The sequence below is a fragment of the Glarea lozoyensis genome, assembly GCF_000409485.1.
Source record: "Glarea lozoyensis ATCC 20868 chromosome Unknown GLAREA3, whole genome shotgun sequence".
NCBI lineage: Eukaryota > Fungi > Ascomycota > Leotiomycetes > Helotiales > Helotiaceae > Glarea > Glarea lozoyensis.
The window spans coordinates 667,131-692,096 of record NW_007360998.1 but is presented as its reverse complement, the minus strand read 5'-3'; the positions used below and the strand labels follow the sequence as shown (position 1 = coordinate 692,096).

General features: G+C 47.4%; 6 protein-coding genes across 6 annotated transcripts; 3 read left to right on the top strand and 3 right to left on the bottom strand.

Moving 5' to 3' along the window:
• Positions 1 to 1,269: 1,269 nt before the first annotated feature.
• On the bottom strand, positions 1,270 to 3,019 carry GLAREA_00244 (Phosphoglycerate mutase-like protein; the record flags this gene model as incomplete). Its single annotated transcript, XM_008085004.1, has 2 exons — positions 1,270 to 2,079; positions 2,129 to 3,019. The coding sequence occupies 2 exons, from the start codon at positions 3,017 to 3,019 to the stop codon at positions 1,270 to 1,272; spliced, it is 1,701 nt and encodes a 566-aa protein (XP_008083195.1).
• A 4,945-nt stretch (positions 3,020 to 7,964) lies between these two features.
• Positions 7,965 to 9,897, bottom strand: GLAREA_00243 (MFS general substrate transporter; the record flags this gene model as incomplete). Its single annotated transcript, XM_008085003.1, has 4 exons — positions 7,965 to 8,633; positions 8,710 to 9,232; positions 9,565 to 9,650; positions 9,712 to 9,897. 4 exons carry the CDS (start codon positions 9,895 to 9,897, stop codon positions 7,965 to 7,967), a joined length of 1,464 nt encoding a protein of 487 aa, XP_008083194.1.
• A 1,063-nt stretch (positions 9,898 to 10,960) lies between these two features.
• GLAREA_00242 (DNase I-like protein) lies at positions 10,961 to 14,711 on the bottom strand (the record flags this gene model as incomplete). Its single annotated transcript, XM_008085002.1, has 3 exons — positions 10,961 to 12,722; positions 12,769 to 14,100; positions 14,146 to 14,711. 3 exons carry the CDS (start codon positions 14,709 to 14,711, stop codon positions 10,961 to 10,963), a joined length of 3,660 nt encoding a protein of 1,219 aa, XP_008083193.1.
• A 3,312-nt stretch (positions 14,712 to 18,023) lies between these two features.
• Positions 18,024 to 20,776, top strand: GLAREA_00241 (ATPase of HSP90 chaperone/DNA topoisomerase II/histidine kinase; the record flags this gene model as incomplete). Its single annotated transcript, XM_008085001.1, has 2 exons — positions 18,024 to 19,104; positions 19,152 to 20,776. 2 exons carry the CDS (start codon positions 18,024 to 18,026, stop codon positions 20,774 to 20,776), a joined length of 2,706 nt encoding a protein of 901 aa, XP_008083192.1.
• Positions 20,777 to 21,370: 594 nt separating this feature from the next.
• On the top strand, positions 21,371 to 22,765 carry GLAREA_00240 (alpha/beta-Hydrolase; the record flags this gene model as incomplete). Its single annotated transcript, XM_008085000.1, has 1 exon — positions 21,371 to 22,765. One exon carries the CDS (start codon positions 21,371 to 21,373, stop codon positions 22,763 to 22,765), a length of 1,395 nt encoding a protein of 464 aa, XP_008083191.1.
• Positions 22,766 to 23,635: 870 nt separating this feature from the next.
• GLAREA_00239 (uncharacterized protein) lies at positions 23,636 to 24,608 on the top strand (the record flags this gene model as incomplete). The annotated part of the gene is made up of 3 exons (XM_008084999.1): positions 23,636 to 23,714; positions 24,089 to 24,270; positions 24,480 to 24,608. 3 exons carry the CDS (start codon positions 23,636 to 23,638, stop codon positions 24,606 to 24,608), a joined length of 390 nt encoding a protein of 129 aa, XP_008083190.1.
• Between the last annotated feature and the right edge of the window lie 358 nt (positions 24,609 to 24,966).

Here is a 24,966-nt window from a genome sequence, read left to right as displayed (position 1 = left end):
CACCGCGTGCTCGAGGGTGTCACGCTTCTGTGAAAATCTTTGCTGATTGCTATTCAATTAGTAGTGCGTTGATGCGATTTATTCCAGGAATCCAGGCTGCATTGAGGGAATGCTGACGATAGTCGTAAGGCAAAGCGCTGCATAAGCATGGAGCATGACAATTGTTCGCTCCTGATAGCTCTTCAACTTTTGAGAACAGCTATATCCAGAATGTCAACAAAAGTCGTAGTAAGTTTGAGTTGCGATTTGAGCAAAAAGGTAGCTACGCATGCTCGAGAATCCATCACTATACGGCCGAAATCCATACTCATTGCAAGCAAACAGTCTTGGTCGGCGTGATACGCTTTTATCCAAGCATTTGGCACGTCTTGAGTGAGTCGCGACAAGCTCGTGGCTTGAAAGCCTCGATGCAAAAAGCAATAATTGGCTTGTCAATCTTCCGAAATGTGTGTGATCAATCTAGACGCCGCTAGCCGCCAAATAGGAAAGTGCCCTTGTAAATCGAGAAACCGGGGCTTGGAATTATGGTTCGAAGAGTGGGATATCCAATACAACTTGGACCTCCCATCTCTCGTTCGTGGAATACGCGCTTGGCGGTTTGAGGCCCAATAGAAACGGATCACTTCGATTGGCAACGTCTCTAGCCGTTGAAGCTAGGCCCATGTTGATATTCAGAATCAATCTAGACTCGTTGAGATGTTACTGCGCCATATCATCGTTAGTGATAAAATCTACCTAGAACCCCATCAACGAGTCTATCATTTCATCGATTGTGCCGCATCAATACATACGTAGGTAATCAGATGCTGCATTGGCCGTGGCTCGAGAGTCTGGCTATGTACGGCAAAACTGGTTCAGATGTTGTTGTCGTGTTGCAATAACCTTGAAGATTTCTAATATCGCCAAAGTCACATGATTTGCCCCTTTGCCCTTGACGACGACCTCCGTTGCTCTATTCTCACGATCACTGATGCAACGGACTGTTCGCATTACTTTACAGCAATTTTATTCTATCTACTAGCATCCTCACTTGCTAGGGAACATTGATTCTAAACTTCAAAATCCATCTGCACTTCCGCGTCATCTTTCTCAAAACCCAACTGCCTGACTGACCAATCTGTGTTAGCATTCCTCCCCACCGTCACCTCCGAATTATTCAAAGAAAGTTATAATCAGTATACGCAAGACTCTGACAACCAACACTTTGTCTGGCCAGCATACCGCAGACCAGCAAAGAACAAACCAAACCACAATCCTTACCAAACGAGCTTATGGTTCTCTCGGAGCCATCCTTCTGTAGTAGAAAGTGCCTTCCACTCCTCTCAAATACCCACCAGTCTCAGCTAAGGCAATAGGAAACTCCAGCTTCCCATTATCCTTACGAATTTCTACCTCAACCACCTCACAACTGCATATCTCCGCGTTATCAAAGTACTGCTTTCTATCCTCCGGGACCTTTTCAGAATTTTCACTGTGTTCTGGCTCTTCTACCGCCAGCTCACCAGAATACTTAAGCGTACTCAAGAAGCCGCCGTGGCTGACCAGCATAACATGTAAGTCGTTCCTGCCGGTATGCGGTGGAAAGACCAGGCCCTTGAAGTTGCCGCCGTTGAGCAGAATCTGGGAGAGCCGTGCAAGATCGTTGCGGACCCGAATGTAACGTGAGCGTCTGCAGCAGTAACATTCTTTGTCATCGTTCTCCTCCCAACCTTCTTCCAACAAGCCAAAATGGATTGGGTAGTTCCTGAAATCCTCTTTGAGTTTCTCGAGGTTATCACCGGTGCTACAAGGTCTGTTTCCCCACTCGCGGAGATCCTTCCAGGCGATGATGACTGGTGCTTTGGCAGTAGCTGAATAGAGAATTGGTTCAAAGGCTACAAGAGCTGTTTGAAGAGTTCGAACCAAAGGCGACGAGAAGATATGAGTGATTTTGTGCAACGGGAAAGTGTACGACACTTGTCGCGCTTGGCTGAATCCTTTTTCTGTTAGGGGTGGGTTTGGCAACATAGACCCTGCGGTGACTGTGCCCCCATCTGGATGTGGTACGCGGATGTTTGGGTTGATAATGTTGTGAGCAGCCTGTTACTGTGTTAGTATAGTCACACGGATTTATTGGTTTTTATCTTACCTCTCCGTGACGCATCAAGTGAAAATACACTGTTCGTCTTCTGGGTTCCACATCTCCTTGCTTGCTTTCCTCAATTTCAGTCTGGGTCTCTTCCGCTGACTCTGTCGGCTTCACTTCGTCAGTCTCGGTTTGGCTCTCTTTGGCGGACTCTGTCGGCTTGTCGTTGTCATTCTCAGTCTGGTCGTCTTCGTCGATCTCGATCAGGTTCTCTTGTGAGGATCCAGTCGGCTTCTGTTTCGATGAACCTCGTTGCTTCGCCTTCCAAATACCCCACGGCTTTTTCGGCTTCAAAACTTGAGATGACGGATAGTGGTAAGTAACGTTTGGAACCATAGGACGTCTCCATTTCAACTTGAACGGGTACTTACGCTGCCCAGTGAAGCGAGGAAAGCTAGGGATTCGAATGGGTTTAAAGCGCAAAAGGTTCTTCAATGCAGACGGTACTTTCATTTCGTGCCAAAAAATTTCGCGCTCAGCTTCGTTTCCGTCGTCCACAGCATACTGCGGGATTTGAAACGGCTGCTCAACAGCTGTGGGGAGTACGAATTGCCGGAAATGATTTTCGAGCTCATCAGGTTGCACGACGATTGGTCGATTTGGTCGATCTGGTGTATCTTGTTCTTGTCCTGAAAGATCTAGTAGTAGTGGAACAGCTTCTGGGAGTGTTGTTTCTTCACCATTGATGGAAGCAACGTGCGAAAGAAGTCTGACAATTGGCATGTGTCCGAAGCTGGTATGGCCTGAATACTCCTTCTTGTACGCAGCTGCTGGGTTTGACGTATCTAGTGCTAGTGGGTTCCTCATGGTGTCTAAAGTTGGAATCTTCGCCGCGATGGTATCGTAGAGATACTTGTTTACTTCGACGATGGGGAGGCCAGAGACAAAGTTCATAGCGGATGAAAGCGAAAGAGATCTGTTTAGAATGAGGACATTGATGTCAGATGCGATCTTTGTAATTAAAGAGTGTCTGGGCAAAAGCTGGAAGTTGCCAAAACACGTTGAGGTTGTTGGGTGAGAAAGGAGACGCGATGAAGCTGAGCTCGCGCTTTGTTTTGGCGGGATTCACCTATGAGAGAGAAGAACTTCAACGCTCACTAGCGCATTATTCTCAATAGCTGCGAAAGTGACCGTCTGCTGCATAGATATCCTTTTAACATTCATGCTCTGCATCACAAGTATGCATCCACAAGTATTGTTCTCTTCCAAACTTCAAGTGCGACGCTTCAAGAATGCCACTCTAGAACGACTGAGAGTTAGTAGGTTATTGTTTACGCATACAAAACACCATAATAAGTTTGACCCACTTGGTACAATTTATAAAGAATGACTTGTATTCAGTAGATACATCTGGTGGACTCTCATACTGTGATTACCGTTATAAATTGCAAGAAGATCTCAATAGGCTATACGTAAAGATAGTCTCATACCATTGTATATCCCATGGAAAACATGTTTCAACCGAAATCCATCCAGTCTGGTTATTTAATTGGAACCAACTAATCTCTCTGATCAATCCTACCCATACACCATGACATTATGCTACAGTTTGTACATTGGTATCTATACCTCTATCATTGAGAATATGTCGACGGTGGTTAAAAGAGTTTTGATCTAATCAGCCACACTAAATTATGACCTATGCTATCGACGGAACGGTTTTGAGGATGTTAAATAGATCCGAGCCCGAGGAACCTGAGCATATGATATATTCCCCTGGTGTTCCGAACGTCATTCCGTGAGTCAAACACATCATATAAGGCACAGGTGCCTGGGAAACTGAAGTCACAAGAAAAGAAAAAGCTTGCTACCGGAAGCTTCCTTCTTCACGAACCGAAACTCCAACCGAAGATCACGAAAGACAACTCCTGTGAAAGTGAAGGAGTCCCAGGCCGCTGTTCATAGACCAAAAGTAGAGTTGACTCAATGACTCGCAACTGTCCTTACTACGCCTTTTATCTATACGAGAACTCATGAATTCTATATATGAAATTAATACAAATTTATTCTTTGAACATCGTCTGTGGTTGTTCTGTAATTCTTGGCTCTGGCTTTCACAAGGGGTTAAGCGAGATCCGATGTTGTGTCAGTTTTGCGAGTTGGCGGTTTTAATGAGGTGCCGATATTAGATAAGCGGTATTGAAGTTTCCGTACTCAGCGGTGATGATCTTTTTGCTATTGTCTTATAATGATTTCTCATGGCTGAAATGAGAGCGTGGATTGACTATGTTCATGGCCAGGATTGAATCGGGCTTATCTCTGCAACCCAGACCGTACCCAATCATGCCAATTCCAAATTAGAACGAACTGAGACCCTATGCCGGTAACGATTGAAGTTGAAAAATAGCGGCAGAGAATCTTCACAAGATGTCGTTCGTTGTGGCTTCTTAAAACAATAGCCTCTTCGACTTCCCAGATATAGCTGCTATAGACTCTCTCCCCGAGACCAGTAACGCTAGATGAAACTACCGCGAGAGTGTCTTACCTCATAAACAGGTCCTCTCATTTTGCATGGTCTTCTCTTACACTGGGGCCTGCTCCAAGATATATCCACTAAGCGGCCACTCAGGTCCCGCTCCATCAATCCACCTACTCATGCGGACTTCGACTGGACCACGCCAATCAAACACATGAGAACCTCCCCTTATAAACCTCAATATCCCATGATCGATGCTGGAAGATGCGCGGACTTGATCTTGATTGTTCGCAGCCCATCGGTATTGCTGGAAACCTACAGAATATCATATTTGAGTATGAACTTCCATGTCTGCCCTACCTTGATAGCTGAGTGGTTGTTGTCTGTAATTCAAAATCCTAGCAGTATCTCAATGGAAATCCTTTGATGTATTGTATTCAAACTTCGAAGGTGCAGTAGTGTAAAGCTCGTGGACGGTGGTAGGATTCGTTTGTGTGGGTGCGAATTTCTCAGAGGGATTTCGTGGAAGGCCATAGCTATATAAAGGATATATAACGTGGACGAGGGGAGTTTCATTTCCGTAAAAAGTATGAAGAGTTCGATTCGTGTTCGAAGTAGCGGAGGCTCCTTTCAGATTCAACCTGTTGTGTCTGACCATTGTAGTTAGCGGGAGGTAGTTTGGGGATGAGAAGAAATCACTGTGGTAATCTTACCATATGCTGAACATGACTCTAACATCGTGCCAAGAGATTCATGTTGACGCGCGGTGGTTGAGAGATGGCCGGACGAGTGAGAGCTGAGGTGTAGCGTGATAGCAGATTTATGACAGCAGTCATTTTCGAACCATACTATATAACTGGAATGAATGACTGACCACTTCAGTCGTGTCTGCGATGATGTCTGAAGGTGGGTAGACAAAGAAAGACATCAACCAGAATCGGCGACGTTGAGTGTCTAGGGGGAAATACTGAGTCGCATAATTTTGGCGATATCTCAGACGCTCAAATCAGGTCTCCTTCCAAATTGTTTACTGTACATGCAGTAAGAGAGCATCTGACATACCACCCAACGAAAGCCAAAACAGAGTTTCAGCATCTTATTGCACTTTCAGCGCATTCTCCTTCCATCTATATTTCAAGTAATAAAAGCGTTAAAATGGAATTACCATATTCCAGCTTGTCCTTCACCTATAGTTCACTAGCAGTACTAGAAGTATGGCCTTCGTCCCTTCGAGGGACGTGTGAACAGAAAGTTCCGAGAGGTGAAGCGAAAAATCTACAATCTCCAGCTGATAAACAACTACTGTGGTCCCGACAACGACACCTCGACGCCGACACAGCATGCTGGTGGATTATAATTCAAGATGCGACCGATTATTATCAGACATTTTAATTTTGTATCACGCCTATAGACAATCTGCTCCACACTTACATTCCTTAGCACATATTCTTTCCGCGCGCATTCCGCCAAATCTCACAACGACGATAATTTATATTTCCATTCAAAGATCTTATCAACACTAAGTACCGTACCAGGGTGATGTCTGCTGATATCTTTATCCAACGCCGATTGAGTACACAGCAATTGTTACTCAGTAAATTCTCCTCCCCGCAGAGTGAGACGTGGAAACTCAAAATCTCTACCCTTGCCTGGTAACCCTTTGACTGAATATTCAATCGATAGAACCTTGCTATAGACAGCGAAAAACAGCGCACAGCTCATTGGATCCCATCCCGCCTGACAGACGAAGAAATTCCATCCCACCGATCCCCCCTACTCGACTTCTGTAGTTTTCGCATGGCAGCAAAATTTCTATACAAGCTTGGAAGCCCATAACGACTTCTTTTGATCAGTCTGAATCTCGATCGATGAGAGGAAACTGTCATGTTGCCCGATAAGACAGACACGCGCCCCAAGGAAGACGAACGGCAGCTTATATGATGGCGAAGGAGCTGGAAGCAAGGATGGAGATCACTGATAAAAGCAAGAATAGAATCGACAGCTAGAGGTTTAATCAATGCCTTGCGAAAGGGAGGGAGGTGAATCCGAGTATGGGATATGAATCTGGGGATTAGCATCATTGGATTGAGATATCTTGTCCACTCCGACACCTTCGACTTACCTCCGACACATTACCTGTTACATCAGCGCCGCGAAGCTTGCGCGATATTCATGAAGCTTTCGACAAGAAGCATGTCCGGAAACAAGAAAGGAGACGCAAGGAAAAGAAGCCTTTCTGGAAAGCGCTTTGTCGAGTTCAAGGAGCTTGGTGGGAAAGTAGCTTTTCAAAACGGGCAACGAATGAGCTTATGCGAAGTGAAGGTTCGGCATTATAGAGGATTACCCACAGCAGGAGAGAACGATTGAAGGTTTCGCTTCATTCTAATTCCTATACTCCGACTTGCCTCTCCACAGGTTCCAAATCGCTACCACTTCTATACTTGTGCTCTGGTCGGTCGACGATAAGAAACCTGAAAAGAAGGTACGAAGTGGAAGAGCCCGACAGAAGGGCCTGTCGCTTGAAAGAGGTAAGGGCAGGAGCGAAGGGGGAAAAACGCTATTTGTGGCAAGGGAGGCTGACTGTGATTTAGACAACTTACTCCACTCGATTTGCCTTTCCCCTATAATATTTAATTATCCACTAGAGCTTCAGTATGCTATACTCGGCCAACCTTTTACATAAATACGCGGGCAATGGGTTTCTTGGTTATGAAGGGCCTGCAGACAAGGAACAACTCCGTGGAAGGATATGCGCTGAACAGAAGGACTTCTAATTTCAAGAAGGTAAATCTAGGGGCAGGAACGAAGATGCCTAGCAGTGTCTGCTACACGCAAGACTGATTGAGATTTAGAGATCTTGGTACTCCGAAAAGTTACCTCCCCTAGAAAGCCTAGATTACAATCAAACCAATACGCACGCTCTTCTCTGCCAAGTTTCGACCATCAATACATATAGACGCAACTGTATCCAAAGCCAGATTTGCGAAAGACAGTACAATTGTATGTAGCAAGGGGCATAGGGAAGTAAAGGGTTCAGTGGAAGGATACATCGGTGGTGGATGCCTCTCTTTGGCGCGAGCAGCAGTTTCTGGTGTAAGAGCCATGAAAGAGATGACTCGAGGTTATCTACATGGCGCGCAAAACCCAGAACTTGCGTGTACAATTACTGCACGGATTAATAGAAATTTGTAATCATTGATAAAGTAGGACTAAATAAATTAAACCAATAATCCGCAGAGATGGCCTCATGTAAAGTGACACTTCACCTCTAGATGGATTGCGGATTAAGAGATTGATATTTGGAAGCAAAGGCTCTTTTCGAAAGCGCGTTTTATCAAAAGCCGAATACAAGGCTTTCCCGATCCGGACCAATATAGAGAATACTAAAAACACCGCCTAAATTTAAGCTCACCCACCCACTCATCACACCTCCAATTTCTTCACCCTACGCTCAACACCATCTACCTTCTTCTCCCCCTTAACACTCCTCCACTTAACTCCCAGCGCCCCAACCACAGTCCCACAAGCAAGCACACAACCCACCAAAAACGCCCTATCCAACGCATCCGCATAAACACCCAACACCACCCCCCTAACCCCCTCCGGCACAACCCTCTTCAGATCCAACGCTCCAACCCTCAACACCAACTTCTCATCCACGCCCTCCACGCCCTTCAACCCTTCCACCAGCCCCTCAACAAACACACTCTCCCCCACCGCCAATGCCACAATATTCCCCAAATACTGCGCAAACTGCAACACCACAATCGCGGCGGGCACATCTTTCTGCGGCAGCACCGTTTGGACTGCTATAAAAGGCTGTTGAAACGCGAACCCCACGCCTGCGCCATACAGCAGGTTGTATCCTATGATCTGTCCGAGCGAGGTAGTCGTATTCCAAGTGGTGATCAGCCCGGCGCCGACGGACATGAGGATGCTGCCGAGGAGCATGGTGGGCGTGTAGAAGCCTATGCATGTGGTGACTGAGCCGGCGAGGAGGATGGATAGGGCGAGGGCGAGGAGGCGGGGGAGGTCGCGGAGGGCGGAGCCGAGGGGGGTGGTGGAGTGGATGGCTTGGTAGTAGAGGGGGGACTATGCGGGTTGTGTTAGACTTGGCGGATGCTGCAGAGGTTCTGGATTTCGTGTTGGAAGGGGATAGGAGACGCACGTAGAATTCAACCACAAATCCCGACCCGGAGACTGCGAACATGAAGAGACATCCAAACGTCACCGTTCTTTCTTTCAGCAGCGCTGGTGATATCGTAGCTGTTTCCGCGCAATACCACTGTTGAACCGCAAAACCCACGGTAAAAACCCCGAAAACAACGAACAACCCAACAATCCTCCCATCCCCCCACGCATACACACTCCCGCCCCATTGCAAAGCAAGCGTAAACGATACAATCGCCGGCCAGAAGATCATTATGCCTGGTAAATCCAACTGCTTCAACTTCTCTTTTATCGACAGAGATGCTTGCTCCGTCGTGTTGGAGACATCGATAAATAAAAAGGTGGTAAGCAGCATGAGCACGACAAAGGGGATGATGATATAAAAACACACTCGCCAAGACGTGCCCGCGGTGATGAAACCGGAGATGAGGGGCGCGAGGATGATGGCGATGCATTCCAGCCCGCCGGCGATGCTGGAGTAGAGGGGGAGGAGTGGGAGGGGGGTTGTGCGTGATATGATGCTGGGTCGTATTAGTATGGGGGAAAGGGGAGAGGGGGCAGGGAGAGAGGGAGGGAATGGGGGGAAGGTACATGGTACAACCAGACAATAACCCCGCATTCCCAAAACCTGAGAGAGCGCGGCCGATTATGAAGGAGAGTGAGGAGGGAGCTGTTGCGCAGACGGTATTCCCAATTAGGAAGATAAGAAGCGCGGATGTGAAGATATGTTTCATTGGGAAGAAAGAGTAGAGTTTGCCGTAACTTAGAATCATGGTGCAAGATGTGAGGGAGCTGTATGGTGGTCAGACTGGATGATCGACGGATGGGGGGAGTAGGGGAGAAGAGGACTTACTAAGCTATTCCATACCATGCAATGTCATTCAGACTGTTAAATTCGTCGGTGATCAAAGGAGTGATGGTAGTCACGCACGTTGCGTCCTAAAGTCTAGCCATCAACCTCAATCCATTATTTACCACGTCCAAGGGACGCAGAACTCACATAACCCGAAAAAAACATCCCCATCCCCACCGTCATGAACACCGCCCAGAATTTAAAGCCCGTATGTTTCACTTCGGCTGTAACTCCAGTTTCTACCTTTACGTCTCCTCTCTGTTCGACATTTACCTCTTTTCTCTCCGCTTCCTTCACAACGCCTTTCATCTCGCCCCCATTCCCTTCATCCATGATTCCATCTACCATCATGATCTCGTGATTGTGCGCCCTCACGAGCGATATATTGGGGAGGAGGTTGAAAAGTGGTGGAAGGAAGCGAGGTACGCCAAGAAATCAAAACACCAGATTGAAAAGAGACAGCAGAAATGAGATTAGGCACGTCAGGTAAAGCTTACCACACTTACCCAACAGCGCTAAGATCAAACAGGAAGGTAACCAAGGTACGTCGTGAGGAGGCGAACATCTCCTCACTGCTCTCGTGGGCACTTGCGGGTTGTGAGTGACACCGTCGTTTGATAGGTGTGAAACCTGTCGTCATATGAATTGAGCACTTACAAATCGATAAAATTAGCGACGGAGGATAATTGATGGGCATTGTGGTCATCCATCTCACGAAAACCATACCATTGTTTACATATCCACACAACATCAACAAATACCCCTTAAATAAGCGAGCGAGCCCCCTTTTCCCTTTTCCCTTTCCCCCCATCACCAGTCCACCACACCCCTCCCATCACCACTCCACCACACCCTCACCTCAAACCCGCTCCACCACAGACCTACACCCATCGCAAAGAAAATTTCCAAAAAAGGGGGGGGGGGTTCCAAAGAAATCCCGAAACATAACGGTCTATGCGATGAGATTTACAACAGGAACGAAATCCCCCAACGTATCATCAAATAGCTGACCTCAACCTCTCTAACACACAATACCCTCTTTCTCCAGAAAAAAAAAAGAAAATATATAGGTACCTAGGCAGCAATACACACACGCGTAAGTTTACGCGTCATACTGCGAACCATCAGTCCCCCCACTTACGAATGAACGATTATGTATGACATAATCGCCCGTCCGCACCAGCAGTAGTACACAAACCCCAAACATCTAGTCTCTTGTATTTGTAAAAATGGTTCATCTACTCTCTTAGTTAAAGCACTAAATCCAGCATATCCCTTTTAAAACCCCTCCACCTGAACACCTTAACACCCCCCATCACCCAAAAGCGAGCTCCCCATAACCACTGCACCCACAACCCAACATTCCCACCCGTCCCAGTCATCACATCAATTACATCTAAGTCAAACTCTTCCACCCCTCCAACTCCGCATCACCCCCCAAAAGATCAACCGTAGGTCGTCTCGGTGGTAAACTTGGTCTTTGCTCTTCCTCATCTCTATATCCCATTCCCCTAACATCCCTCCCACTATCTCTCTTAACCAACTTCCCCTGCCTTCTAGGCTGCGGCGGCGCTGGCACACTATTAACCTCCTTCCTAACCGTACCAGCAGTGTTACGTCTCGGTGGGGGTGGGAACGCAGCCGTCTCAGGCCTTGAGCGAGGAGAAGAGAAAGCGTTTACGGACGTGGGTTTTGGATCGAGTGTTGGTGAAGATGGGGAGGCGGTTAGATGTAATGGTTTCCTAGCTACGGGTGGTGCGGCTTTCTTCGAGGATGAGGATGTAGCTAGAGAGGCTGTGGATTGGCGACGTGGGGAGGATTGAGTTAGCGAGGTAGTAGAGATATTTCTCACTAGTTCATTCACGCTAGACTCTGGCTTTTGGAATGGAGGCGGTAGTTTTCTGCCGTTTTGTCGTGGACCGGGTGGTTGTGGAGCTGTTTGTGTTTGAGGTGTAGGATTTCTTGGAACCTGAACCCAATCTGATTCGTCTGTCGGCGTGAAAGGATTACTTGGGCGATTCGGATTCGGTACCATTCCATCTTTAGGTGGCTTAATAGCTGATCTCGCAGGTTGACCGTTATCCAGCCACCATTTCCTCTGATCTGAACTCGCAGGTGGAAGACTTGGTTCGATAGAGTCATACCCAATCAGATCCTCATCCTCGCTATCATCATCACCATCATTGATGGTAGGATGCCCAACTTCCGAGCGTTTCCTCTCGTAGATTTCGTGACTCAAAGCTTCTTTAATGGCTTCATCGACGATGCTAACGGTACATTGGAAGGTAGCATAAACAGGACGATGGTCCGAGAAACGAAGTGGTGCGGTGTTGTAATTTATCTGACGAAGATTCGTACCTTTGCGGAGAATACGGTCAGTCCAGGCTGGGATTCGTGCTTTTTCGGAAGTATCATAAGTATCTGTTCCAAGGTCGTATTTGTAGGTCGGTTCGAATGTGATTCTTGATTCCGAATAGAATGGAAATGTGAGTCCTGCAACCATCTGTAGATTTAACTGGTCGTTCTCGTACAGTGTCTCTAGATCTCCCATCTTGATGAGACTTTTCACCTTGTCTGCACCAAGACCGATGCGGTAATTGAAATCGCCCATCCAAATCACAGTATCATGATCATCGATACCACGATTTCTTTGAAACCTGAGACCGTGGTGGATGGTAACATAATCCCGGTTTCGTTCTTCGTAATTTGCAAAACCAGCAGCCAGATGAGCCGTGACAAAGCAGATGTGTGTTTTAGCGTAATCCAGTCTGATAGCCACCGCGCCCTTATTTCCTGCCATACCAGACATTCCCGTTTTCTTGATAGCTCCTTCGACGTTTTTGATATTTTTAAGTACCGAGGACTTCGCGAAGATGCACAATGCGGCACCGACCAATTGACCGCTACGAAGTAGAACATATCTTTCACCCGCCACAGCATGTTTATTTAAGGTTCTTCGGACCGCTTTCTCCCATTTTTGCTTCTGTGTAGGGTCGCTATTCATTATCTGCTGAGGGCTGAGTTCAACAATCTCTTGAAATCCTACGGCCACAATTTCGGGGTTTTGTTGGGACTTCTCGAGTTGTGGAGCAAGCCATGATGATAAATCCTGATCGATTCCAGTGGTCTTGCCGTTCAGGTTGTATGTTCCACACCATCTGGTATTAAATCAGGACAGTAATTGTGACGAAGGAATAGACTTACATATTGATATCATCTGAAGACTGATACTCAGAACTCCTTTTGGCAAGCTCAGCCGCCACATAGTCATTGATAGGATCAAACAGGTGAACAGGCGTTTGTCCAACCAATTTACCAAGCAAAATGTCAATATTTTCCTGTCGACCTTTGTCAAGAAAAGTGTTGATATATGTTCGAGCTGTACTCTTCCGTATATCTGAGAGTACGCCTCCGATGGACATCTTACCACTACGAGTATATGAGCTCTTAAGTGCACCAGTTCCAGCGTAAATCCGTGACAGAGCATCACCATTGTCAGCCCATAAACTCGAATGACGCGACCAAAAGTCGGAAGCAGCATTTTCGCCTCGGTGGCCAAGGAAGGTCTCGACCGCCATCCGAGAGATGATCGTCTGTATTAGATTGGTCCTATCCAGACAGTCAAGACAATTGGTCCTGAATACACCCTCTTGCTGCAACACGACGACGGTTCTTTTGTGTGACTTTTCTTGAGGATGCTCGTCCGACTCATCCATTTCTTCTGACAAGTAATAAGCAAAACCTTCGGCTGCTGCCCCAATGTGTCTACGAATCAAGTTGGCTGTTTCGTACCCTTTTGGTCCTTTTGTCTCTGCGTGGAAATCAAATACAGTCTGTTCCAGGAGATGGTGCTCCCGCCCTCGATTACCGCCAACATCATTGAGAGGAGAGAATTTGATACCTTTCTGGTATGCAGTTGTCAATTCGGCTTCACCCGGTTTAGATGCACTAAGCAAATTCACGATATGGACCGCGCCGTAATTTTGTTCCAGCTCTCCAAAATGCTTATCAAATGCAGGCTGCGTCCCTTCCGCGGACCGTGTCACAGTAATTTTCTGTTGACCTGGCAGGAGGGTGGTAGCTTGCTCCCAAAACACAGGAACCGAACCTCGGATCTGGGCATAAGAAAAGCATATACCTCCAGAGCTTTCGCGAAACCCAGGCTCGGATACACCCGCAGCAGAAGGACTCCAATATACTGTTTCTGATTCTACAAAGTTTGCAACATTTCCGTCGTCATCGATTCCTCTACTGTTAAATCTCGTACCGGCTTTGCGACAGGACAATCGAGATATGAGGGTCAAAGTGGATGGCATGCCTACTCTGGAAGTTCGTAGAGGCGCAGAAGAGGATGGTATTGCGAATGTTGCAGCATAACCGCGTATGGCAGAGGTCAGGAACCCCGAACTATCTAGAGCTTCTCTTTCATGCGCGACGAGTCTAGATCTAAACTTGACCAGAGGATCAATCATATAGGAGTTCCATAGAAAAGATTCGTCGAGGTTGTCTATGTCGAGTAATGCCGCTTCGGTAGATCTTCAATGTATCAGCCTTGTCACCTATCCACAGTGAGGTTCTTACCTGTCCTGCAACCTGTTCGTAAGGTCAAAATCTGTGCTGTAGTAGAAACTACCCTCACTTAGGAGGTTCTTGAGCGCTAAAGTTGGATGCTCCAAAAGTGGTTCTCTTTGTGTATAATCTTGAGCATGCTGGGCATATGGATCCAGATTGTCACTGAAGATATGATCGTAATCAGAACTATTCAGACAATAAAAGTCTACGCCCTTTATCTTCTGAATTGTTTCCCCAGGCCTGACCGTAGCCACCTTTTCGCATAGCGTAACCACGGATATGAACACATCGTTGTTGATTGTTATAAGACCGAGGGTTCCGTGGACTAGAGTAGGATGTAAAGTTCGATAATCGCTCAGATCTGCGGAGGGGGCGTGAACGAACTCGACCATGCATCTTGATGCCGCAGATCCATCTGTCGAAGTACGAGGAGGGAGGGATTGGATTGAAGTACGCGACCCATTGTGTGTTGCATCGCTTGCTGACGGACTATATCGAAAGATGAGAGCATGAGATGGGGTTACCAGAGCGATTGAGCGATGAGGGTAGTCGCTTATCAAGACTCTAATGGACATGTCGACGAGTGGAGGATGTGTGAGCCTGTTCTTGAATTCGGTAGCATTTTCAAAGGTGGTCTCGATTTCAAGGCATGCTGGGGATTAGGGATCATTACCTTGTAAGCTTGTTGCATTCAATGTGAATCTATTCCCAGACCCACATGAATGCGGCAGAACTTCGAAGCTGTCACCGCCTGAGCTGGGGCCATTTGCCCCTCCATGAGCCTCAAGGAGGCCTAATTACCTAGGTATGGAACGAGGGTCGTGACCACCATGTATTTCAAAATCTTGCAAACTTATTGTTGATTTAATCAGTTGAAAGAAGTGCCTAGTGATGCAGTAGTCATGTAGAAATATAAATTTACCATGTTTCCAATCAGTCTTATTTGTTTAAGTGAAACTGGTGGACAGGGGACCATCTTCAACCAAACGTTGGCCCGGACAATTGAGATCCTAATAAGTATTAAGCTACAGATGAATGACAATGTGATAGTAATGACACTAGATGTCGCCAAGATTTGTGTGCCTTGATTATACTTCGAAGTAAAACCTTCATGCTAGGTAATCTCTGCTATTTATGAAACAAGGCGAGTCAAGATTCCCCATCAACCAAGAGGAGTAAAGACCCCATGTTCCAATCCTTTCTAAGACTGTGGCCCATAACGTTCTTTATATTGTAGCAGGCCCTAGAGACTTTGTACGCAGAGACTTGAGCATAAATAGTTGTCTCGGCACTCGGCTGCGTACGGGAGTATTCCAATCTCATATTAAAGACATCACTCAGCTCCCAAGGCTCAACAAAAGGTAATTCTGATCGTCAGTGGTATCAGCAGCAGAGCGGTGAAATCAATTCTCATCCAACCGGCAATAAAAATCGAATAATTGCTTCTTCCCCTTATGCACAAGCCAATCCTTCTAGAAGGCTACGCTGCAGAGGCTATAGGCTGATGGCTCTGGGCACGTAGGCAATGTGACACGACATATCAGGCCATCCAGGCAATGGACGAGGAACATGTTGCATCGTTCCCGTCGATTCCGGTATGATTTAAGGATGGCTTGCAGGAGGAGGATATCAGACGAGCTTTCCGCTGCTTTTGTTGGTGATGTGGTTGGATGAGCGCCATGGTCTTGACTCTGTAGATAAAACAGTTTCTCAACTTACGGTAAAAGCTGAACATACGGTAGGGAACACGCAGTAGCGCCGGCATCTGAATATGTGCGACTGTGACTGACGTGGGTGGAAGGTCTAAGCAGGACGATGCAAAGAGCGGTGCGTGTAAAAGGCGTATGGCGTCTTTCTTAACGTATTTCCTAGTTGATGGCCCATTTCATGCAGTGGCCGGACTCAAAAATGTGGCGTCGTTGGCGTACGACCTTGATGATTCCATCTTATCTATATCGTCGATCTCGTCGACTTGACTTTCGCAAATGTTGGTGGCTTTTGAGGCTGTCGAGGACGGCAAGGTTCGGTGATTAGAAAGAGGCCAAGAAGGAAGCACCTAGGTAGTAGGTACCGTTCTTGGTGCAGAACTCCCGATGTCCCTCAACATATACAAATGACAAAAGAATTTTATTTCCCCCATAGCCAGGTATTTTAGCAATCATGCGCTTGAAATCAAGCTCTTATTCCCACGTATATCCGAGCAAGTGGTGACGCTGTCATGGCCAAGACGACGGTCTGGACTGTGTTCGAGGCTGGCCTTTTCACCTTTTCGCCTTTTCGTTCCTGTCAACCAAGTCTGCCAGAGACCCGATCCGTACCGCCAAGACGTTCCCTCTCACCCTCCCCTTCAGCCCAGGCGAGACCAGGAGAAGGGGAACCTCGGGGAAGATCACGATCTAGATGGGTCCTCAGTCCACCGCCAGCTGCGCTAAAAAGTGGGGTCATCGCGGAAGTCTTCATTCGTGTGGGTGCATCTGGGCCAATGAGACCGAGAGATTCGGCTTCTGGTGGAGACTACACCTTCCATATCCTCTGCACGCAGCTAATAGCTGAGCGACCAACGGAGTCCTGTCCGTATTCCAGGATCCATCTCCATTTGTTACATATTCTTCCTCACTCCGTTGGCGTTCACTCTGTTGATATACCCTCTTCTTATATCATTGCTGGAATTTCTTTTGTCGTGTGTCCTCCGACCAAAATATCCTCATATGCAGCAAGGGGTGGAGGCCGAGGGCAACGACGGTGGGCAGCTGCATTGCCGTAGCACGCCAGTAGCGTAAACCTTCAAGGTGCTTCGTACAACACACGCAGTGAGAGAGGCAGTCGAAACGAGGTAAACAATTACCTATCTTTGACCGCATCAGGGCGTTTGGCGTGGGAGGCGTCCAATCGTCGAGGGCCAGGAGCGTCGGGAGTCAGCAAACAGAGAAAAGTCAACAAGAAGAGGAGTTTACGTCGACCGATCGCAGACTGGCAGCCACGGCTTTTCGACTCCTCGGACCTCAAGTCTCAACGCACCAAATATAATAGTCCGCCCAACTCAAATGTACGTACAGCCTGTCGTACGTGGGGACTGATCGAACACGTCTGGCGCGGTACCGAGGAAGAGCTAATATACTCCATCGTGCTCGAACCAAGCCTTGGGGAATTCCCGCACTACCTGTGGACGGAACCTTGCTTGCCCGTGCCTGTTCGAAGGGCTAGAACCGCCTTTTGGACGACGTGAACTAGTCCAACTGCCGCAGAATCGGTTCGGACTCGCTTGCCCAAGCTCCATACACATCGTCGCTGCGTCTATTCTGCTTACAGCAAGGCCGATTGGTAAATCATTCCACCCTCTCGCATGTCCAAGACCGGAACTAGAGCAGGCACCAGAAAACCAACCTTTCCTCCTCGACAAGCCTACCAGCTGTTCGAGCAACACAAGTCAAGACCTTCCACCTATCATCTGGTGCGCTGGTGCTGCAATCAAGCCCGGTCTCACTGGTGTAATTCCCGCTTGTGGGCTGCAAAATCCAGACCACCAAGCGCAATCCATATACACGCGTCGATCCCTCCGCTTGCCCACCACAGTCTGTCGTGTTACCTTGTCAAGAGTGCTTCTCGAAGAACTCTCTCTTCAATAATCTGTTTCAAAACCGCAGTGGTACCTGATCAACACCCTTGACACAATTGCTGCATTGACAAGACCGGCCGAACCGGACTCTTGGATAACACCGTCGAAGCATAGAAGCCAGGCTTTACACTTCAGAACCATCAGTACTCTTTAGAATATTGAGCGGAACATTAATGATATCGTCATTGGTGGCAACCTTTCGTCAACACAGACAACCCGAAAGGTTTTCAAACTGGATTCCTTGGAGCCAGCGTCGGATGAGGAGTCTGGAATGCAGGACACAAATGAACATCTTGATATACCGACAAGACCGCCAGGTCCTAGAACGTATAAAGCACATCGACAGCGGATCCGGCCTCGTATTGTGATCGAGATCAAAGGTTACTCAAGGGGGACAGGCCATGCGGCCATGGAGGAGGAATTGGGAGAATCACAAACAGAAAATCTGATCGACAGAGATACATTATGCTTACCCGATTTTGCTCAGAATGATGTGGTTCATGGTGGAGATGGCCGATTCAAGCATGTCGCCCGTCAGTATTTTCCCTCTGCGGAGAGCAATGCCACGGAACGATTGGTCAAGCTCAAAACACGCCTTCGACAGGCTTCAACTCACGATTTTTGGGGTTTATTGATGGAGGAAATGTGTGACATAACCGGCTCGCAATGTGGATTTGTCGCAAAAAGAATGCTCGTGGACGATCAAGATAGTGCGGTAGAAATGCCCGAACTGGGAGCACCAGGTTCTTGTTTAATGGGTGTCGCATTCTACGTCAACAATGGCGCCAATGTGAAAGAACTGTATCGAGACTATCGATATCATGCGTACGGGACACCATGCGCTTATATGAAGCACGACAAAGTATTTATCGTTCCGGAGAGGATGAATGAGTTTATTCCCAACAATCCGAACGAGATGCCGTGGAAGCAGTCAGAAGCCTTCATCGGGCTTCCATTGTTTAGCGAGGGAAAGAACTTTGCTCATTTCGGTCTGATCTGGTCAACTGAGGGTGCGTCGAAGAGGAAACTGGGGTGGAGTTTTATTGAGATGTTTCTACACTCATTGGAGGATATGATTCTTCAGCGTATTCTTGAAGGCCGTGGGTTTGCAAAAGATGCTCCGACAGATTCCGAGTCAGCCAAGGTAATACCATTATCAGCAATCACGGCAACTCAATCCTTGAAACCATACGCTCGAAGCCTGTCTCATGAACTGAGAACACCTATGCAAGGCGTGGTTGGGATGCTGGATATCATGTACTCGACCGTCTTGGACGCTATCTCAAATCAATCAAGCGACAGGGTGCGAGACGTGTTCACGATTCTCAAAAATCATATTGAGACAGTACAAGGTAAGTCACTTCCCGAATTTCGCTGATCGTTACTCACCGTTTTTTAGAAAGCTCGCGACGTGCAGTGGATGCAGCTGATAACGTTGTACATGCGTATGACCTCAATATGCAGATGCCAGAAACCCCTCTAACTCCCGACTCGACTTACCAGCCCTCATTATCGATTGCACCGTCGGCCATACAAAGCCCTGCTCCTGATTCTGCCATGTTTCTGCTACCTGCTAGCAGTAAGAGAGATTATGCTGATGAAGATGAAGATGACTGTCATACCGGGCGACCGCGGAAGCGAATGTTTACCATTACAGAAGCAGAAATATTAAGAAAGTATTATCCTGACGATGCTATCTCGTCATGCGGTGTCTGCGGAGTTGTTACCGCAACGGATACACCTACGTTGTTTTCACCTGGACTGGATAAGATCATGCTCGAAGACAAAGATACAACAGTCATAGTACCAGCTACACTTAGTCCTGGTCATCGAAGACTGGTCACCCGAACATTTTTGCGAGAGTTGGTTGACGAAGCATTGAAAAGTGGGCATCCCAGCAAGGAAGTACATACCGAGACGGAATTGGGCGAAACGGTCGAAATCACTACCACAGGTCCAAGAGGAGAGGTCCATAATAAGCTGGTTTCGCTGAGTGTGGAGGCTTCCGTACCTGAAGTGATCATTGTTGAGGAGGCCCATCTGCAGTTCGCCCTGCAAAGGATTATCGACAATGCTATCAAATTTACGGATGAAGGTCGTATAGAAGTTACGGTTCGAATGGCTCGGAATCTGCAGCTTGTAGAGATCTGGGTATCGGATACTGGCTGCGGTATTGCTGAGGAAGCAAAGTCGCAAATTTTCACGCCTCATTTCCAGGAAGATGCATCTATCAGTCGGTCTCGAGATGGATTGGGTTTGAGTCTTTTCAACGCCAAGGCACATGTGAGGAAGAATTTGGGGGGTGATTTGACATTGGAGAGATCAGCTACAGAAGGACCATCTAGAGGATCCGAATTTCTTCTCCGGCTTCCAATTTCAACTTTCGATCTCGTTAATCTGGACGCTCCATTAATCAAAACACCGCCGAATGGCACATTTGCTGTTGCCGACGTCGCTGCCAGTCTTCCAAGTCCAGGCATAGGATTCACAATACCTACGAATGCGGATCCCGCCGAGACCAAGATGATTCCATCTGGGCCCGCTTCTCGTCCAACGATGGCTCGAAAGCAGGTTAGCAAGCGCTCCTCTGTGAAGTCGCAATTAGCAACCGAATACCCGCTCAACATCCTCATTGCCGAAGACAACGAGACGAACCGCAAGGTGTTGATAGCATCTCTGAAACGTCTCGGCTACAACCCCGAAAAGATCGTGGTCGCCTTTGATGGCGTAGAGGCAGTAAATCATTACATTACATCCTTAACGAAACCGAGGGACCAACACTTCGACCTTATACTTATGGATATCTGGATGCCGAATATGGATGGATTTGAAGCTGCGACGCGCATCTTCGAGATGGCAAAGGATGGTGAGACAACGATACCGAAAATCATGGCTGTGACGGCAGATATCACAGGTGATTGTTTAGAGAAGAGTCAGGATATCGGGATGGGGTTTCTCGCAAAACCATATAAGATACCGATGATTGAGGGGCTGATTGTGGAACATTTCCAAGCCAAGGAGTGAGAGTCCATTGATGACATTTTTATCTGCATAGTATTTTCAGCGGGAGTTTTCTTATTCTTTTTGGGTTGGAGTATGGGGATTGGGACGGGGAAGGGAAAATTGGTGGTGGGGTGGGATGAGTGGTGTAGCATTTACATTGGAATGGCGTTGATGGTGGGGTTTATTGGAGGGTTAAAGGGTGATGGGTGAGTGATGAGGATGATGTATAATTATGGGAATTGTGCTGAGCACTGAAATTAATACTGGTAACTCAGAGGACGATTAAATAATAGAGAGTATAAACAATCAAAATCAAATGATTGTGTTCAAGTGATTGTAAGGGCTGACAATTGTAAAGTGATGGAATCCGCGGATGAGGTTCAGCTGACAGGCACCGAACGCGGGGAATCCAATCACCACCGCCCAATCACTTGAGTGTGGTGTGGCTGGGCTTTCTGTGTCATGACGCATGGTTGCATTTCTTTCATGACCAGCAGACCTCAACCGAGAACTTACGATCACATATCTATCTACCTAAGCAATTACTTCAACGACAAACCTACCTCTTCTATACATCATTACACTCCCCTATCGAATATGTAACGCACCCTCGCGATGCGCAATCTCAGCATCCTCTTCAACTTCCTCCTTCCTTCGGCGCTGGGCATCTCGGTTTCCATCCCCTCGATCCCTCAGACGCTTCTACAAAACCTCGAGGATGGCAATGGAAACGTATCCACGGCGCTCTTCGCAGATCTAGAGGAGTTTAGTAGGATCGTGGATATCTCGTATTGTGTGGGCACCACAGGGATTCAGTATCCGTTTTTGTGCGCGAGTCGGTGTGAGGAGTTTCCGGGGTTTGAGCTCGTCGAGACTTACTGCTCCGGTGTTCTGGCGGGTGAGGGATGCGGGTATATCGTGCTGGACCATGGGACGGGGGAGGGGATGAGGAAGGGGAAGGGGAAGAAAGTGTTGGAGAAGGGAGAGGAGGGGGAGATGGAGGAGAGGGAGGGGTATAAGAGGGTGAAGGGGAATGGGAAGGATGGGAGGAAAGGCAGAATCATAGTCGCATTCCGAGGAACTTACAGTATCGCAAACACGATTATCGATTTAAGCACCGTACCGCAGGAATATATACCATACCCCGAAGACCCCTCGAATTCCACATCCCACCCCAATAAACCGTGGTGGAAACCATGGCGCCAAACCAGAGACCTGCCAAAGGAAAGAAAGTGTAAGAACTGCACAGTCCACACAGGTTTCTTTACAACCTGGCAAAACCTCCGTCCCTTAATCCTCCCGCATCTCAATACCCTACACGAAAGATATCCGGACTATGAACTCCATCTCGTGGGACACAGTCTCGGTGGTGCGGTCGCTGCGCTTGCCGGGTTGGAACTTGAGGGGAAGGGGATGAGACCGACGGTTACGACGTTTGGAGAGCCGAGGATTGGGAATGAGGGACTCAGAAACTACTTGGACGATACATTTGCGCTGAAGGAGGGCAACGGGGAGGCGCAAGGGAGTTTAAGGGGTAAAGGGGAGATGGATGGGGGAAGATATAGGAGGGTCACGCATGTAGATGATCCGGTCCCTTTATTACCACTCGAGGAATGGGGATACAAACAACATGCTGGCGAGATTTATATCGGGAAGAAGGAATTACAACCGGCTGTCGCGGATTTACGAATGTGTAGCGGGGATAATGATCGGGAGTGTTTGGACGCTGAAGCTGTTCCTGCGTCTCTCCTCGATTTAACACCGGAAGAAATACGGCAATTCCTCCTCAGCTCGCCTGAAACGGAGGAAGGACGTGGGGAAGGGGAAGGAAAAGGGGACATGAGGGAGTTACGCAAGAGATGGGGTCTCCCGATAGGTTCCCGATTCAAGATGTGGCAGCTCTTCTTCGCGCACAGGGATTATTTCTGGAGACTGGGGCTTTGTGTTCCTGGTGGTGATCCGGGGGATTGGGGTAGGGGACGGTATGGTGATGGTGATGAGCCGCAGTGAGAGAATTATGTGCTACGGTGAGGTTGCGGGGCGAGGGACGTTATTGCGGATTGAATGTTGTTGGGCTAGGGTGAGGGGTGTATGGGGGATACGGTTGTATAAATCGGACACACGGGAATTATTGGATTGTATGAATGGGGTGGCGTATTGGATTGAACTATAGTTGTTGGTTTACTGGGTTGGGTTGGGTTAAGCGGGTTTCTGGTTGTTAAAATGATTTATTGATGATGGATGGTGCATAGTACATGGTGGTAATACAAATTTCATTAATCCACCGGAGATGAGTACACAAGAAAAGTATGGATGTCGTACAGAAAATTAATCTTACTGCAATGATATAACACTGCAACCTACTGTTTTTACTTACTCTCCCTCACACTCTTCCTCAAACCATTTTTCTTCACTACCCTCTCTTTTCTTCCATAATCGGTAAAAGCCAAGAAAGCAACACTATTAATCTCTTACTCGATACTATAGCGTTCATTAAGTCTAGAATCTTGTGAGAGGGGGATCTAATATCCAAGGAACCCTTCACGTACTACCGAAATTGGTAAGTGGCTGGCATCGCGGGTGCCTAGATGATCTACACACACTAACCCGCCCCCGAATTCTTGGTGCTACTTGTGCTACGCAACAGGGCGTTTGATTCGTCAACCGCGGGGTTTGGGAGTTCGTCACTCGTATCACGTGAGACATGACGATGTATTAATCGCCTCTCGTGGATATATACTTCGCCCTCCTCTTTTTGACTTTCTTAAACATAACATTTGGGCTTTTCGAAATAAACGACTTTAACGCCATAAATAAGAAAAGAAATAGGAAGAAAGAGATAAAGAGAGAAAGAAAAGAAGAACATAAATCAAGAGGAAGATGTATATCCCAAGCGCGCAACAGATTATGGCGGCGGGGTTGGCTGCTACCGGGTGTATGAGGGGGATGGGGAAGGATTGTGAGTTTTTGAGATTTTCTTTTTTGTCTTCCTTTTCTGTATCCGGGATTTTGGACTTGTGAAGAATTGAGCAGACTTGGACTTTCTTTGCGAGGGTTACATGGGGAGGTTGATGTTTGGATTAGAAGAGGGGAGTTGGCTCTGCTGTAAGGGGTCGGGAGGTGAAAGAGAGGCATATATGGACTGGGATGATGGATGAAGTTCTGCATCATTCTCTCGGTTCATAGTTCCTCTCTTATTTCGATCCCCTAGAGTTTGAGAGCTCGAGTCTCGGTCTCTCGGAAGTGGATAATTTTTCCTCTTTGTCCGATTTCATCCTCCCTTCCACCACCTCTCTCCTCTTTAATGACCCAAGCTAACACCCACCCCTTTAGCAATCGCATCCGGCAAAGTCCTCGATTACGCAGTCGAAAAGTGTCTTGATTCCGACGGGAACGTGCGATGTACGAAGCCCTTCTTGGTCGAGAAAGATAAGTGTTATAACGTTGAGTGGAGCACCAATGCTACGTTGAGCCATACCACTGTGGAGGTTAGGGATGCGGGGAGTGGTGAGATGGTGAGTTTTTACACTTCTTTTTTTGGGAGTTTGGGGTGCGGAGGGAGAAGGAGAGGAGTGGCCTGGGCAGTGAAGGGGATGGGAAAGTGTAATGGAAATACAAGAGGAAGCTGGAGTGGAGTAAGGGGCTAGGGGAGTGGAGGGAAACAATTGGACAGAAGGAAGAGAGAAGATGAGAAGAGAAACATTGGCTAATCAAAACGCTACAGGTCTACTACAGAGACACAAACGGCCAATGGACCCCCGACAAGGGCGAGTTGGTGTATCTTGACTTCAAGCCAAAGGTGTGGAAGACTGGGAATGATACTGTTGAGTACTCGGTCAAGACTTGCAAATAAGTCTTTGACTGGAGGAAGAAATTGAAATGGGCTGGGAGAGAAGCCAATAGGGTAGGGAGTTAGGGATGGATGGGATTGTATGAGTAGGATGTAATAATGGGACTTCCTTTCTGACAGTTTGTTGGCTTTCTGGTTCCTGTGCTGTGACGCCTGCATGTTTGCGGGTGATCTTTGGCATTCCAAGCAAAGTGACAAATGCTTCCGACTCTAAGCAACATTTGATATGCAATACCACTATACAGAGGTAATACAAGTAACGCAGTAAGCTAGATCTTACCACACTAATTGGAAACAAGCACTTGACTTCATTTATGCAACCAAATTTCTAGATATCCGATACTATATCTACAATTAAATA